General features: G+C 47.6%; 2 protein-coding genes across 3 annotated transcripts in view; one reads left to right on the top strand and one right to left on the bottom strand.

The window, feature by feature from the left end:
* Anapc11 (anaphase promoting complex subunit 11) overlaps positions 1 to 3,310 on the bottom strand; it is a 5,610-nt gene extending 2,300 nt beyond the window's left edge. The window contains exons 1-2 of one of the 2 annotated variants that reach the window (XM_021177299.2): positions 3,127 to 3,310; positions 2,366 to 2,492 (exon numbers count right to left, since the gene is read on the bottom strand). In XM_021177299.2, coding sequence (XP_021032958.1) covers positions 2,366 to 2,474 — 109 coding nt within the window. In that variant the 5' untranslated portion in view covers positions 2,475 to 2,492; positions 3,127 to 3,310. Of the gene's footprint in view, positions 1 to 2,365; positions 2,493 to 2,863 lie in introns of both variants that reach the window. The other variant, XM_021177298.2, reaches the window with a different exon arrangement.
* On the top strand, positions 3,253 to 7,217 carry Alyref (Aly/REF export factor). Its single transcript, XM_021177297.2, has 6 exons — positions 3,253 to 3,626; positions 3,972 to 4,103; positions 5,662 to 5,809; positions 6,411 to 6,474; positions 6,576 to 6,750; positions 6,860 to 7,217. The coding sequence occupies exons 1-6, from the start codon at positions 3,393 to 3,395 to the stop codon at positions 6,872 to 6,874; spliced, it is 768 nt and encodes a 255-aa protein (XP_021032956.1). The 5' UTR covers positions 3,253 to 3,392; the 3' UTR covers positions 6,875 to 7,217.
* The last annotated feature ends 6,887 nt before the right edge of the window (positions 7,218 to 14,104 follow it).

Genomic DNA, 14,104 nt, shown 5'->3' with positions numbered 1-14,104 from the left:
AAAGATTTATTTATTTTTATGTAAGTACACTGTAGCTGTCTTCAGATGCACCAGAAGAGGGCATCAGATCTCATTATGGGTGGTTGTGAGCCACCATGTGGTTGCTGGGATTTGAACTTTGGACCTTCGGAAGAGCAGTCGGGTGCTCTTACCCACGCCATCTCACCAGCCCGTCTGTTTGTTTTAAAGACAGGTTTGTTTGTCTGTAAAGACAGGGTTTCTCTGTGTACCCCTGGCTCTCTTAGAACTCACTCTAGATCAGGCTGGTCTTGAACTCAGAGACCCACCTGCCTCTGCCTCCTGAGTGCAAAGACTAAAGTCACCACTGGTGGCTCCTAACTTCAAGCAGAACTCTGTTTGAAATCACCCCATTCAAATTAGACTTGGATCCCACTAGCTCACCAACAGGGGCTACTGAGCTGCCGTCCCCTGTGGGTAGTCATGCGGAGGAAGATATTGTCTTGTGTTCAAGATGTCCCTTCAGGCCGCAAGCTGGAGTTCCCAGTGAGTGCTCCGGTGCACTGAGGGTGATTCATACAAGGACTTGCGAGTGCCTTGATGGAATTATTTTTAATTAAAAACTTCTTGACGAGACTGTTGTACCCTAAAGCCCCCTGTGTCCTGGAACAGATTTATTAACTTAATAACTTAGTCTTAGTAACTTAATTTTCACTTAGTAACTTAATTTTAATCTATGAGAAATCTGGTGCTATAGATTGCATCCAGAAAACACACTAGACCTGACCAATACTGTCACATTAAAACTGACTCCCTCTCATTCAAATACATCCATGAGTTGGCTGGACTATGTTTCCCACTCTGCACAGTTATCAAGCCCTGTTAAGAGAGTCTGAGTCGTCTTCACACACGAGACACTAAGTGCTTAGCCACTTAGGATGCTTTGTAGACATCCATCCCTTCTGTCACAGACCTAGTAAAAATGGTTCCCTCTGAAATCAGCAAAGCCACCTTCACTCTACCGACTCAATGTCCACCCTTTGCCTGAAGGTGAGAGTTGCTATAAATCTTCCTGAAAGTTGTTTATAAACTCTTTGTGGTTCATTTTTTGTTTGTTTTGTTTTTTTGAGACAAGGTCTCAGTATGTAGCCCTGGCTTTCTTTGTGGAAAGAGGTATCAAACTTCAGGTAATCGGGTCCTTTTAATAACAACAGCCACTCACAGCACAGAGAGCTGGGACAGAAGGTCCAACAGCAGGTCAGCAAAACAAATAACACATTTCTTACACAGTTCTAGGCCTAGATAAAGGGTCTCTGAGCTCAACAGCTTAGTGAAGGTACTATAGCTGGTCCCCACTTTGGAAGGAGCTGCCACATATAAGAGAAACAAAACATCCTTGCTAAGCCGGGCGTGGTGGCGCACGCCTTTAATCCCAGTACTCGGGAGGCAGAGGCAGGCGGATTTCTGAGTTCGAGGCCAGCCTGGTCTACAAAGTGAGTGCCAGGACAGCCAGGGCTACACAGAGAAACCCTGTCTTGCCTCCCTCTACTAAGTGCTATTATGGTCTGTGGTCTGTGCCCCCATGTCCTAAATAAAACAAGTGTTTTTGCTTGACTCTGTTTTTGCAACAGAGTCTCACTGTGGAGCCCAGACTGGCCACCAACTACTCTCTGCCTCTCAAATGCTAGTATTACAGGTGTTTGCCATCATGCTGGATGGGGTCTTTAGACAAACATGGGATTGAAGTATTCTGCTTTTTTCTGTCGACTTTCCCCTCAGGAAATAGAAACTAAAACCCACAATTTTTTGTTTTTGTTTTACCTGGTCTTTTATCAAGACAGGGCTTTTCTTTGTAGCCCTGGTTATCCTGGAACTTGCACTGTTTGGCTTTTTGTTTTGTTTTGTTTTGTTTTTTGGTTTTCTTTTTTTTTTTTTTTTTTTTTTTTTTTTTTTTTTTTGGTTTTTCGAGACAGGGTTTCTCTGTGTAGCCCTGGCTGTCCTGGCACTCACTTTGTAGACCAGGCTGGCCTCGAACTCAGAAATCCGCCTGCCTCTGCCTCCCGAGTGCTGGGATTAAAGGCGTGCGCCACCACGCCCGGCGTGTTTTTTGGTTTTCAAAACAGGGTTTCTCTGTGTAGCCCTGGCTGTCCTGGAACTCACTCTGTAGACCAGGCTGGCCTTGAACTCAGAGATTCACCTGCCTCTGCCTCCCAAGTGCTGGGATTAAAGGCTGTGCCACCACTGCCCAGCGGGGTTTCGGTTAGGGTTAGGTAACTTGTCCTGTTGACCAGGCTAAACTCAAACTCAGAGATCCTCCAGTCTCTGCCTACCCAGTGCTGGGAAACCTAGGGATTTTTAGGCTGGTGGAGTAGGCTAAAGTTCTGAGAGCACAGAGGAAGACACTTACAGTCTGGACAGCAGCCATTAAATGCCATCCTGCAGATGCCGCAGTTCTCATCATTGGCTACCCAGAGCCAAGTGGCCACACCATTCCAACATTTAATTTTCACCTTCATGACAGCAGAACCTGTGACCTGAGGGAAGAGGATGACCTGGAGTTAGTACGGAATACGACAGCACCTAAGCATCAAAGTCATGGAGCTGCGACAAGTGCTGCACTTGTCAAGAACGGCATCTTCCAAAATTCCGTGCGTCCCGACCAAAAAGAAAAAAAAAGGCACGTGTTTGTCTTTAAAGACCGCAAGGAGAGCCTGTGGGATTAATGGCACGAGTTTGTTTTGCCACCTTTAAGGATGCCTTTAAAGATCTGCACTCATGTAGCCAGGCACGGTGGCACACGTCTTTAATCCCGGGGCAGAAGCAAATCAGCCAAACAGGAAACAAAAACAAACAAAAAGCAAAAACAAAACCTCCGCATCCACGCAAAACATTGGTTTTCACTAACCAAGGCCTGCTTTTAAAGATAGGAAGAGTGACTGTCACTAATCCGCGAAGTTACAGCAGGGGTGAGAACGCCAGCTCGTCAGGAGACCGAGCCTTCGAGCAAGCACAACCAAGTCGGAACCACGGACCGGTCGGGACCCCCACGATCGCACGGTGCGGAGGGACCCGGGACGCGCACACTGCGCGGCACCCAGGCGACGCCCGAGGATCTTCCGGCCTCCCAGGGAGGCGCCCGCAGGCCCCGCCCCCTGCTCGCCCTCGCACCTCGGCCGCCTAATCACGAGGCGCCCCGCCCTTCCGTTGCCTCCGCGCGGGAAGGTATAAAAACGACCGCGCCGCGTCTGGCTCCTTAGAAGTAGCGCCAGCCACCGAGGCGAGCCGTACGCAGGCGCTCTGCGGGACCGCGCGCGCCGAGACCAATCGCCGGGCGCTTCGGGCCCGGGACGCCGGAAGGCAGGGGGAGGTGCCGGAAGTGACGCCGCGGCGTGCTGACGCGCGGGCTCGATCCAAGGCCCGAATCCGCGCCCGCCATGGCCGACAAAATGGACATGTCTTTGGACGACATCATTAAGCTGAACCGGAGCCAGCGAGGAGGCCGCGGCGGGGGCCGGGGTCGCGGCAGAGCCGGCTCCCAGGGCGGCCGCGGCGGCGCAGTGCAGGCCGCCGCACGGGTGAATCGAGGCGGCGGGCCTATGAGGAACCGGCCCGCCATCGCCCGCGGCGCCGCAGGCGGCGGCAGGAACCGGCCGGCGCCGTACAGCAGAGTGAGTGCGGGGACCTGCGGCGCGGGCCGGGGAGGGTGCGCCCGGGCGGGCCGGGACCGGGCGAGCGTCCGGCGAGGCTCGCGGGACCGCGGCCGAGGGGTGGGCGGGGGCGAGGCCGCCCCGAGGCCGGGATCTTCCGGGACGCTTTGTCCGGTTATGGTCCAGCCTCGTGGCGGCGGGGGCTGCTGCGAGAGAAGTTGGGCGTTCGCAGCAGAGCGGCGGGGCTGGGGGACTCTCGGGGCTCCTCGACCTTGGCCGCGGGGCCGACGGGAGAGTGTCGCCGAGGTGTCGCGGGCTCCCAGGACGAGTCTCACGACTGTCTCTGTGCTTACGGTTTCTCTCCAGCCGAAACAACTTCCCGACAAGTGGCAGCACGACCTCTTCGACAGTGGCTTCGGGGGTGGAGCCGGCGTGGAGACGGGCGGGAAGCTGCTGGTGTCCAACCTGGACTTCGGAGTGTCAGATGCTGATATTCAGGTAGGAGACGGGAGCTCTCCGCTCTCCTCGTCCCACGCGGACGTGGGCTCCAGGATCTCTTACGGATTGGAACCTGCCCTCCCCTAGGCTGCCCAGAGCCAGCCACTTTCACCCTTGAGAGCCTTAGCCTCAGAAAAAGTAGGGTTTGAGCACGACCCCATAAGCCAGGCTGCAGGAAGATGTCACAGTGTGTGTGTGCCCCTAAAAATGAGTCCTGTCTGCTGTCCGAACTGTGAGCGCCTGCCCTGTTTGCCAGGACTTCCAGTTTCTAACCTGCACAGACTGGCCACAGCTCCGGTCCCAGCATGACTGGAGGTGCTTGCTTCTCAGATTTGTGCCCGATATGGTGAACTGATGGGAGAAGGAAGGTCCAGCATCTCCCAGATTCTGAGAAAGGTGTCTGAGAGTGTCTTCCAGCCTTCGTCTCTGTGCTGGATCTTAACTGGTGATCTTTCCTGGGTCTTACCCAGGTCATGGTTCTCCATGCCTTTGAAGTATTCCCCCCCACCCTTCTTGGATTTTGTGTCTTTTTTATTTTTTTTTTTTTAAACTGGACCTCAGAGGCATTTAGAGTTCTCTGGTTACAAGGCATAATTTTGGGAGTTAGCGTTTGATATAGCCGGAGCTGAGTCGGGTGTGCTGGGCCTTTCTGGGTACCGTTCCCTAGAGCCCAACTGTTTGACCTCCCCATGGGAGAAAAGAACAAGGCCGGTGAGCACTCACGGTGTCTCAACACCTTTTTTTTTTTTTTTTTTTAAGATTTATTTATTTATTTTTATGGATTTGAGTACACTGTCACTCTCTTCAGAGACACCTGAAGAGGGCATCAGATCCAATTATAGATAGTTGTGAGTCACGTTGGTTGCTGGGAATTAAACTCAGGTCCTCTGGAAGAGCAGCCAGTGTTCTTAGCCCCTGAACCATCTCTCCAGCCTGTCACAACACTTTTTTTTTTAAGGTGGTTTCTGGCATCCACTGGAAACTGCTTTAGCTAGCTGCACTCCCCACTGTGTGCCTGCAGCTGAAGTGCCCTACTCTGTGGGTTCCCTCTCCAACTCCCAGCCTGCCTGAGGTCAGGACAGGTTCCATGCTGCATTTCACTTCAGACTTGGCAGCAGCAGGCAGTAGGAGGAAAGGGGAAGGTGAGCTAGAACCTACCTTTGCAGTAGGGGCTCTGTCACAGTTTCCTAAAATACTGGGCCCTTTGCGTTGTCTGCTCAATGGACAGTTTTACTCTTGGCCTCTGGTATTTCGTGAAACAGCAGTTAGGCAAGTTGAAAGTACCCCTGCTGAGAGAGTTTTGTAGTTTTGTCCTGTGATAGGACTTTGTGTCTTCCCTCATCTACAGCATGGTGTAATTACACTGTCCCTCAGTGGACAGTAACCCAGTTGTTCATGACAGTTGCTGTCTCCTCTTCCCTCAGCTCTTAATCCACTGCCTTGCCTTCTTCCTGGGTGGCGGTCAGTCAAGTACCTCTAAAGCACAAGGACTCACAGCAAATGTTGCTGAGCTACAAGAAGGAAATTGGCTTAATTGCTAATTTTTACCCCTTCCCAGGAACTCTTTGCTGAATTTGGGACATTGAAAAAAGCCGCTGTGCACTATGATCGCTCTGGACGAAGTTTAGGGACAGCAGATGTGCACTTTGAACGAAAAGCAGATGCTCTGAAGGCTATGAAACAGTACAATGGTGTCCCTTTGGATGGTGAGTCTGGGACTGGGCCCTGGATGCCTGTGGGGCGTGTGGAGTTTGGGGCTGGCACCTCTCCCTGTAGGAATCTGGGCTGCCCCCCACCCCTTGGCTGAGGATACTTTGCATTTGCCCCTTTGTCTCTCTCTTCCATTCTGCCACCTCTCATGCTGCCCCACACATCTGGACCAACCTCTTGTGAACCCCCATCCAGCAAGCTACATCCCTCCCCTCCTTGAGCTCCTTCCGGAAGATTCACTTCTGTGAAGCCTTCTCAGAACCGCCATAGTACAACCTGAGTGCGGGGCTGTAGTCGTAAAGACAAAGGTACCTGTTCTTCTTCCGTCAGGTCACCCACACCTGTCTGCCCATGAGCACCCTGAACACCTGACCAAACAGCCCTCCTAGCCTGAACTGAGAAGGAGTGAGGAGGTGTTGGTGGGGTTATTATTATTGCACTTTATTTTCCCACCAGGCTCTCCAGGCCATTTACCTTGTTGGGGGCATTGGAGACACACAGAACCCTTTCCAGAGCTTGCATGGAGATCAGGGTGTGGTGCCCTCTGAGTCAGCTTCAGAGCCTCTGGAGTGAGACTTCTTGTGTTCTTTACCATAGGCCGCCCTATGAACATCCAGCTTGTCACATCACAGATTGATACACAGCGAAGACCTGCACAGAGGTGAGTTCTGCGGTCCTCAGATGGGGAAAGAGGCCTGTGGTTTATGATAGTGCCACCCTCAAGGCCTTGCCAGACAGCTCACAGTTCTGTTATTTTGTTAGCATAAACAGAGGCGGCATGACAAGAAACCGTGGCTCTGGAGGTTTTGGTGGTGGTGGCACCAGGAGAGGGACACGTGGAGGCAGCCGGGGAAGAGGTAGAGGCACCGGCAGGAACTCAAAGCAGCAGCTTTCTGCAGAGGAGTTGGACGCACAGCTGGATGCTTACAATGCAAGGGTGAGTTGAGTCCTTGGACTCGGAGGACTGGGTGTAACTGAGTGACTACTGTGGTAGTCTAAAAGCCAGTAGAGTCAGGGGCCTTAGTGACCTTCCCACTCTCTTGCAGATGGACACCAGCTAAACAACCGAGCAAATCCACACAAGTAACAGGACCCAGAAGCCTCGCCTGTGATGCCTAGTGGGAGGGTTGGCAACTGAACTGTGCAGACAATGGTGGATTTGTTTTTTGTTTCTTTTTATTTCTTTTCTTTTTTTTCTTCCTGTTTTAAAATAGGATCTAAAAACTCATGTAAAGTTTTTTTTTTTCCTTTTTTGGTTTTTTGTTTTGTTTTGTTTTTTTAAATTCTGAAACAGACCTGTTTTGTACTGAGTTATTTTTGGGATAAATATTACTGGTTGCTGTTGTGGAGAAGGTGGCATTTTCACCTTTGCCATAATAAAATAGAAATGTGTGTAGAACTGGAGCTGTCTGGTCCATCCTGCTGTTAGTCTCTGGCTGTAGCTAGTACCTGGTGTGAGATTAGAGTTGGTGCCTGGGAGGCAGTGGGTGAGGCCTGTCTCCTTCCCACTGTCCTCATGCCTTATCCAACTGGATAGGTGGGAGCCTATAGAGCGCAGTGGCCTTTGGCACTGCCTGGATGTTTTACGTGCACCATGATGACGGGGATGGGGAGGTCTGCTGAGTGATACCTAGAGAGATGTGGCCCATAGATTCCTGGACTACTCCTTTGCCTTATGCTTCATCAGAGAAACCTGGTTTCAGCTTTGAACCTGTGGTGTTTCCTTCGTGTTTTTCTGTCTTCTTACTATATTGACAAGGAAAAAAGGTGCTTCCTTCCTGATTTGTGTACAGTCAGTCCTTGTGTGATGCTCGCTGGCAGTATCAAAATCTGAGGATTGATCCCCAAATTTTCATGTAAAGTGGCATAGTGTTTGCTTAGAGTCTATGCACATTCTCAGGCTTTTTCAAAGTATGTTGTGTTGTTTGGGGAGGGTAAATGTCTAGCATGTGTAATCTTCATTTGGGATATTTTTGTTCCTGGTTGGCTCTGGAGACAGAGTTAGTTGTATAATAGCTAATGCAAGCTGAGGCAGAAACCAATTTCCAAGAGGGTTGGGGTTAAAGATAGGGTATTTTGGCTCCTTTAGGATTTTGAGGAGTATGGCTGAGCAATGGAAGCTTGAAACTTGCCCTAGTGTCTCAGTGCTGGGATAGCCTGAGGCTGGTGGGTGAGCACAGTGAGGTGAGGAGCCCCAGAGGCCAGGTGCGCTTAAGTGCTGGACCACTGCCTGGCTGGAGCCTTTGCTTCAGTGTTCACATGAGACCTGAGTCCTGCAGAATGGAGTACAGGTCAGGACTCTTAATGTATTCTGGTTTTGTCCACATGCATGTACTTCTGTGAGTAAAGGACAGCCATACGTGGTTGGAGCAGCCACCTGGTGTTTTTAGACAGGGCCTTACTGGGACCTGGGATTGGGAATGCCAGTCACACCTGGCTTTTTATGTCTTTGCTGAGAATTTGGGGGTCTGCGCTTATCCCAGATTTTTGACATTGCCATCTCTGCTTTGATCTTGAGGTGATTGGAGGTGACTCTCAGGTTTCACATCAGGTAGATGAGTCTTCAGTTTTGGGTTTTATGAGCAATGGGCTTCCAAACCACCTGGGCTAAGGAGTAATCCTCCCTTCAGGCATTAAGTGTTAAATCTTGTATAGGCAGCAGTATTAGATTCAGTGGTTCATGGTATATTTAGAAACTTCTAATCTTGGTACATTGCTCAGTCTGTATTTTACAGCAGGGCCCTTAGGTAAATATTGTTTTGCTTTTTCCTTTAGCAAACTAGAGGTTTAATAGAACAAATGAGGAACTGGAATGTAGTATGACAGCTAAGGAAAGGCAGAGTATAGACTTGGAGTACTTCTGTTTGTGGTATGGGCACAGTGTTTGTGAAGGACTTGGTCTATTCCTTGGGTTCTATTGAATATTTTACATGAGTATCTTCCCTTCTCCAAAATTCAGTTATAGAATCTTTCAGAAATCTTTCACTGTGTATAGGTGTTTTGCGTGTAAGCATGTCTTACATCTGTGAATGAGCATTGCCCTTAGAAACCAGAGAGAGTTTTGGTTGTGCGCAACTTACGTTGGGCTGAGAAGACCAGGGTCCTCGAGAAGAGCTCTTAGCTGCTAAGCCCTCTCTCTGGTCCCTAGAGATACTTTTTTTCTTTTCATTAAAAAAATGAAATGTATTAGTCAACACTACGTGTTTTATGTAGCCTAGGTTTGCCATGACCTTCAAGCCGCAGCAGTCCCAGTGCTAGAATTATATATAGGTCTGAGCCACCCCCTTCAACTTAGGGTAGCTTTTCTTTCCTTTGGTTAAGAATGGGAAATAGTCACTAGGCTGATCTGGGAGTGGCAGTCCTCTTGCCACAGCCTCCCAAATGCTGGGATTACTGGCAAGTATCACCACAGTCAACTTTTTGAGAAAGTGGAAACTCTTCCACATAGTTGTAACGTGTTAGCTTTGAGTTTCTTGAGCATAGGGCTGGCTCTGTAGCCCTGCCTGACTGACCTAGTACTTGCTGTCTGGAGTCCAGGCTAGCCTTGACCTCAATGGCTTACAGTTCTTCACTTAGAAGTATTGAACTTGGTGTCTAGTGGATTTATAAGAAGTTGATTCTGTTGCTGGGCTCGGTGGTGCATGCATACTTCCTGTGACCCCAGCTACTCAGGAGCCTGGTGTGGGAGGATTACTTGAACCCTGTAGTTCAAAACTAGGCTGGGCAGTATTACACGTCCTTCTTTTTTAAAATTTGGATATGATGAGTAAATGTTTGTATTGAAGTGTACAAAATCAGAGTTGATCACACCTTGTCTTTTTATGTTGCTTAATGTTATGGCTGTAGGATTTAGATCTGGGATGTCTGCTGAAAGCCTGGTCCCTAGCCGAGCCCCAGCCTTTAACCCAGTACTCAGAAGGCACAGGGAATGGGATCTCTGAACGTGTTTAAGGCCAGCCTGGTCTACAGAGGGAGTTCCAGGACAGTGAGGGCTACCTACACAGGGAGACCCTGTCTCAAAACACTCCCACCCTCCAACCCATACAACCTCTACTAGATAAAAAGTGGATAGAACTTTTAGGAGATTGGGTCTTATGAAGAGTATATAGTATATAGGTCGTTGGAATGATAGCCCTGAAGGAGACATTAGCACTCTTTCTATTCATTTTCTTTCATATTTATTGGGTATGTGTACATATATTTGCAAATGTTGTATAGCATATGTGTGGAGGTCATCCATCTGTGGGTTTTAGCAATCAAACTTGATGTTTGTACCAATTGTCTACCCAATGAACCATCTTGCTAATAATTCCTCTTCCATTCCTGGCAACTGTGAAGTTAGCTTCCTCTGTCGTGGCTTTCACCTTAACCCTGCTTGTTGCCAGGACCAAAGAAAGATTCAGAACAGCCAAAAATAATCTGTTCTTCAAGGAATGATTCTTTTTGTGAGATAGTAACTCAATGCTATAATTTAATTTAGACTATCTTTGAACTTGACAACAATCCCCCTGCCTCAGCCTCTTTAGTGTAGAACTTTAGACATGAGATGTTTATCCTGTAAAGTTGATTATATCAGATATATTTGTCACGGTAGTGAAAAACTGATTATCACAATGATACCATTTACATGAATGTGTGTTGATATATGTATGAATGTGCATGTATGTGAATATGTGAATGCCTATGCACCTGTGTGCATGCATGTGTCTGAGCCCCAGTGAGTTTATGTATGTCTACCACACATGTGCAGGGGGCCAAAAAAGATATCAAGTCTCTTGGAATTGGAGTTACAGCCGTGGGTGCTGAAGTCCAAAGCTAGGTGATTCCAGTGATTTCTTCCTCGGGAGGAAGAGGGGGTGCGGCTGCATGATTTGAAGCCAGCCTGTATTACATAGGGAGTTCCTGGTCAGCCAAGGTACATAGAAAGACTGTCTCCAAAAATAAAAAAAGTGACCATGCCTATCTGTTTTTGTCTAAGAATTTATTTTTAATTACATAAAGATGAAAGTGGGATGCATATACATACATGTGGCACCCGTGGAAGTCAGAAAAAAAATTCTCTGGAACTAGAATTACGGATGGTTGTGAGCTGCTGTGGCGTGGATGCTGTGACCTGAACCTGGTTCTTTTTCAAGATAATCTCACTGAGCCATCTCTATAGCCCCCTGTCTTTTAATTTTGAAAGATAATCATAGTATGTATTCCTGGCATCCTGGAATTCACAGATCTTTCTACATCTGTCTCCTGAATGCGTGACTTTTATTTAAAATTACACTTACTTGGAGGACGTGCTACACATGTGCCACCGTGTACGTGTGGACCCCAGAGAAAACTTGGTCCCAGGTTTAAATTCATTGCTCTACGTTTGGTGGCAAGTGTCGTTACCTCCTGAGCCATCTTGTGTGCCTGTCTTTGTATGGGTGCTGAGGACCCTTGATTCAGGTCCTTACACTTTCGTGGTATGCATGCACTTCACTGAGAGCCATCTCCCCAGGTTTTGGGTTTTTTTGATGTTTTTGCTTTTCTTTTTTTTTTTTTTTTTTTTGAGAGACTCTCATAGGCCAGGCTGGCTTTGAACTCCATGTATAGTAGAGGATGACTTAGAGTTTTGTGTGTAGTAGTAACATAGGGGCTAAAGCTTGGGCCTCAAGTGCATAACATAAGCACTCTACCATGGAGCTACATCCTTAGCTTTTACTTTGAGTTTCTGATCCTTCTGCCTCCATCTCTTGGGTGAGGATTGGAAGTATCATGTCTGTGGTAAATTATGTTGAGCTGGGAATCAAACCGGAGCCTCTTGCCTATAGGGCAAGCACAACCGAGAAGCTACATCCATGGCTCTTTGTGTTTAAAATGTTTGCTCTGGGCCAGGCGTGGTGGCCCACGCCTTTAATCCCAGCACTTGGGAGGCAGAGGCAGGCGGCTTTCTGAGTTCGAGGCCAGCCTGGTCTACAAAGTGACTTCCAGGACAGCCAGGGCTATACAGAGAAACCCTATCTTGAAAAACCCAAAAAACACACAAAAAAATGTTTGCTAATTTTGGGTACACAGGTGCCACTGTACGTATGTGGAGGTCAGAGGACAACTTAATGGAGTCACTTCTACCTTTATGTTGATCCCAGGATTCAAACTCAGGTCGTGAAGCTTGTATGACAGGTGCTTTTGTTTCATTGTGAATAATGGGAAGCATTAACTGTATGACTCAATGTTCGTGCTTATATAAAGCTGCAAGGGCTGCTGGGTAACTGCTGCGACAGACGACGCTCCATCATAGACTGCCATGTGCTTTTCCTTTCTGATTTTGGGTTTTCCAGACAGGGTCACATGTGCACTACTCTGTCTGGCCTTGACCTCCAGATCTTCCCAATTGAAGGCATTGGGTTTTATACAAAGACACATTTGTTATCCTGGGCTTTTTCTAGCCTGGATGAGCAGGTTAAATATATGACTTTACCCCTGAATCTGTTTGGAGATGGAATCCCTAGGCTATCTTTGAATTAATAATCCACCTACAGCAGCCCCTGTGCCACTATACCTGAGGCTATCTGTTCCTTTTTCCTTTCTATTCTTACAATAAGTTCTTAGAAACCATAGCCAAGCTGTCCTGCCTGGACTCCGACTCCTCCTCCTCCTGATATTGCCATCATGCACAGCTGCCAACACTTACACACTTAGCCGTTTATAGCAAAAGCGGGTTTTACTGCTCACATAGCTTTATCTCTCTGATCCCGAGATTTCTTTGAGATGACCTTTTATTTTTTATTATTTATTTATTTACTTAATTTATTTTGGTTTTTTGAGACAGGGTTTCTCTGTGTAGCTCTCTCTGGCTGTCCTGGAGAGATGACCTTTTATGCCATTGTGTTCCCACAGCATCTTTATAAGAATTCCTTACTTCTTGACACGGTTAAGACACTTCAGACCCACCTTCTATTTCCCTGCCCAACCTGGAGCCACCATTTCTCCAAGGAACCCTAGCTCCTTTAGTGGAGACTAACATCTAGGAAGCAGCATCTGATCAGTGGGTGAGCTTGTCAATTCTGGCCTTGTCCAGCCAGAGCTGGGACACCTGGATACCAACTAATGTGTGCACTACTGTGTCTATTCTGTAGTGTCTAGCCATGTCCAGACATTTGAGCAACTGAGCTCCTACTGTTATCTCTGACTCTCACACCCCAGGTTCCCTTGCTTCCCGTTGTTATAACTTCTCGGTGTAACAGTGAGAAGGTTGCCTCGGAGCCACATTACGCACTTAGATGATTCAGCATGTAGTGTGGACGCGAGCTTTCAGAGCTGCTTTCTAGTTTCCCTAAGCAACATCTGCTAACCAGACTACAGTGTGTCCTCAAGTTTTGACTTTTAGTGTATTAAGATGTAGTAAAAGTATTCATTTCCAGAGTTGTCAGGGACTGAGTGTAGTGTCACACACTTTAATCCCAACACTCAAGAGGCAGAGGCAGGAGTCTGATGCCAGCTTGGTAACATAGCAAGTACCAGGACTACATAGACTCGGGTCTTAAAAAAAAAAGTTAGCCCGGCGTGGCGGCACGCGCCTTTAATCCCAGCACTCGAGAGGCAGAGGCAGGCAGATTTCTGAGTTTGAGGCCAGCCTGGTCTACAAAGTGAGTTCCAGGACAGCCAGGGCTACACAGAGAAACCCTGTCTCGAAAAACCAAAAATAAATAAATAAATAAATAAATAAATAAATAAATAAATAAAAATAAAAAAATAAATTAAAAAGTTGTAGGGAATAAAAGGCTAGAGCTTCACAGTTATTGGTAGGGCATGTACAGTCTTGGGTTTCATCTCTAGCACCTCATAAGCTAGGCTTTGTGCCTGTACAGGCAGGAAGATCAAAAGTTCAGCGTCATCTTTACTACTTATGGAATTTTATAGGAGCCTAGGATACATGAGACCAATATTGAGCCATTCAAACTGGGTTTAGCAGCAAAGGATTATAATCTCAGTAGTCAGGACACTTAGGGAAAAGTATGTCTGATGTAAGATTAGCTTAGGTCATATGTTAATCAAAAACTGAAGATCATGTCCTAAAAAGCAAAACAAAAGGTTTTGCTTTTCGGCCTGTCTTTTTCTTTGAATACATTAGGTTAATCTATCATAGTAGATGATATACTGTTTCAGCCCCTTTCTGGTCTTGACAATTTACCACTGCATAAAGTAGCACAAACACAGTTATTTAAAACAAGTGAACAGGTCTGAGGACTCCTTCAGCAGTCAAACTCAGGCCTTATAAATGACTAGACTTCTCTGCTAAACAGTTTGTGCATTTT

The sequence above is a fragment of the Mus caroli genome, chromosome 11 (assembly GCF_900094665.2).
Source record: "Mus caroli chromosome 11, CAROLI_EIJ_v1.1, whole genome shotgun sequence".
Lineage (NCBI taxonomy): Eukaryota > Metazoa > Chordata > Mammalia > Rodentia > Muridae > Mus > Mus caroli.
The sequence above is the reverse complement of the archived record's forward strand: the minus strand, read 5'-3'. Positions and strand labels throughout refer to the sequence as shown.

Bases quoted from the DNA above. Each gene is read 5' to 3' on its own strand.
- Alyref (XM_021177297.2), top strand. From the start codon at position 3,393: ATGGCCGACAAAATGGACATGTCTTTGGACGACATCATTAAGCTGAAC. The intron at 3,627-3,971 runs GTGAGTGCGGGG...GTTTCTCTCCAG, and splicing joins GGCCGGCGCCGTACAGCAGA to CCGAAACAACTTCCCGACAA. The intron at 5,810-6,410 runs GTGAGTCTGGGA...TCTTTACCATAG, and splicing joins CAATGGTGTCCCTTTGGATG to GCCGCCCTATGAACATCCAG.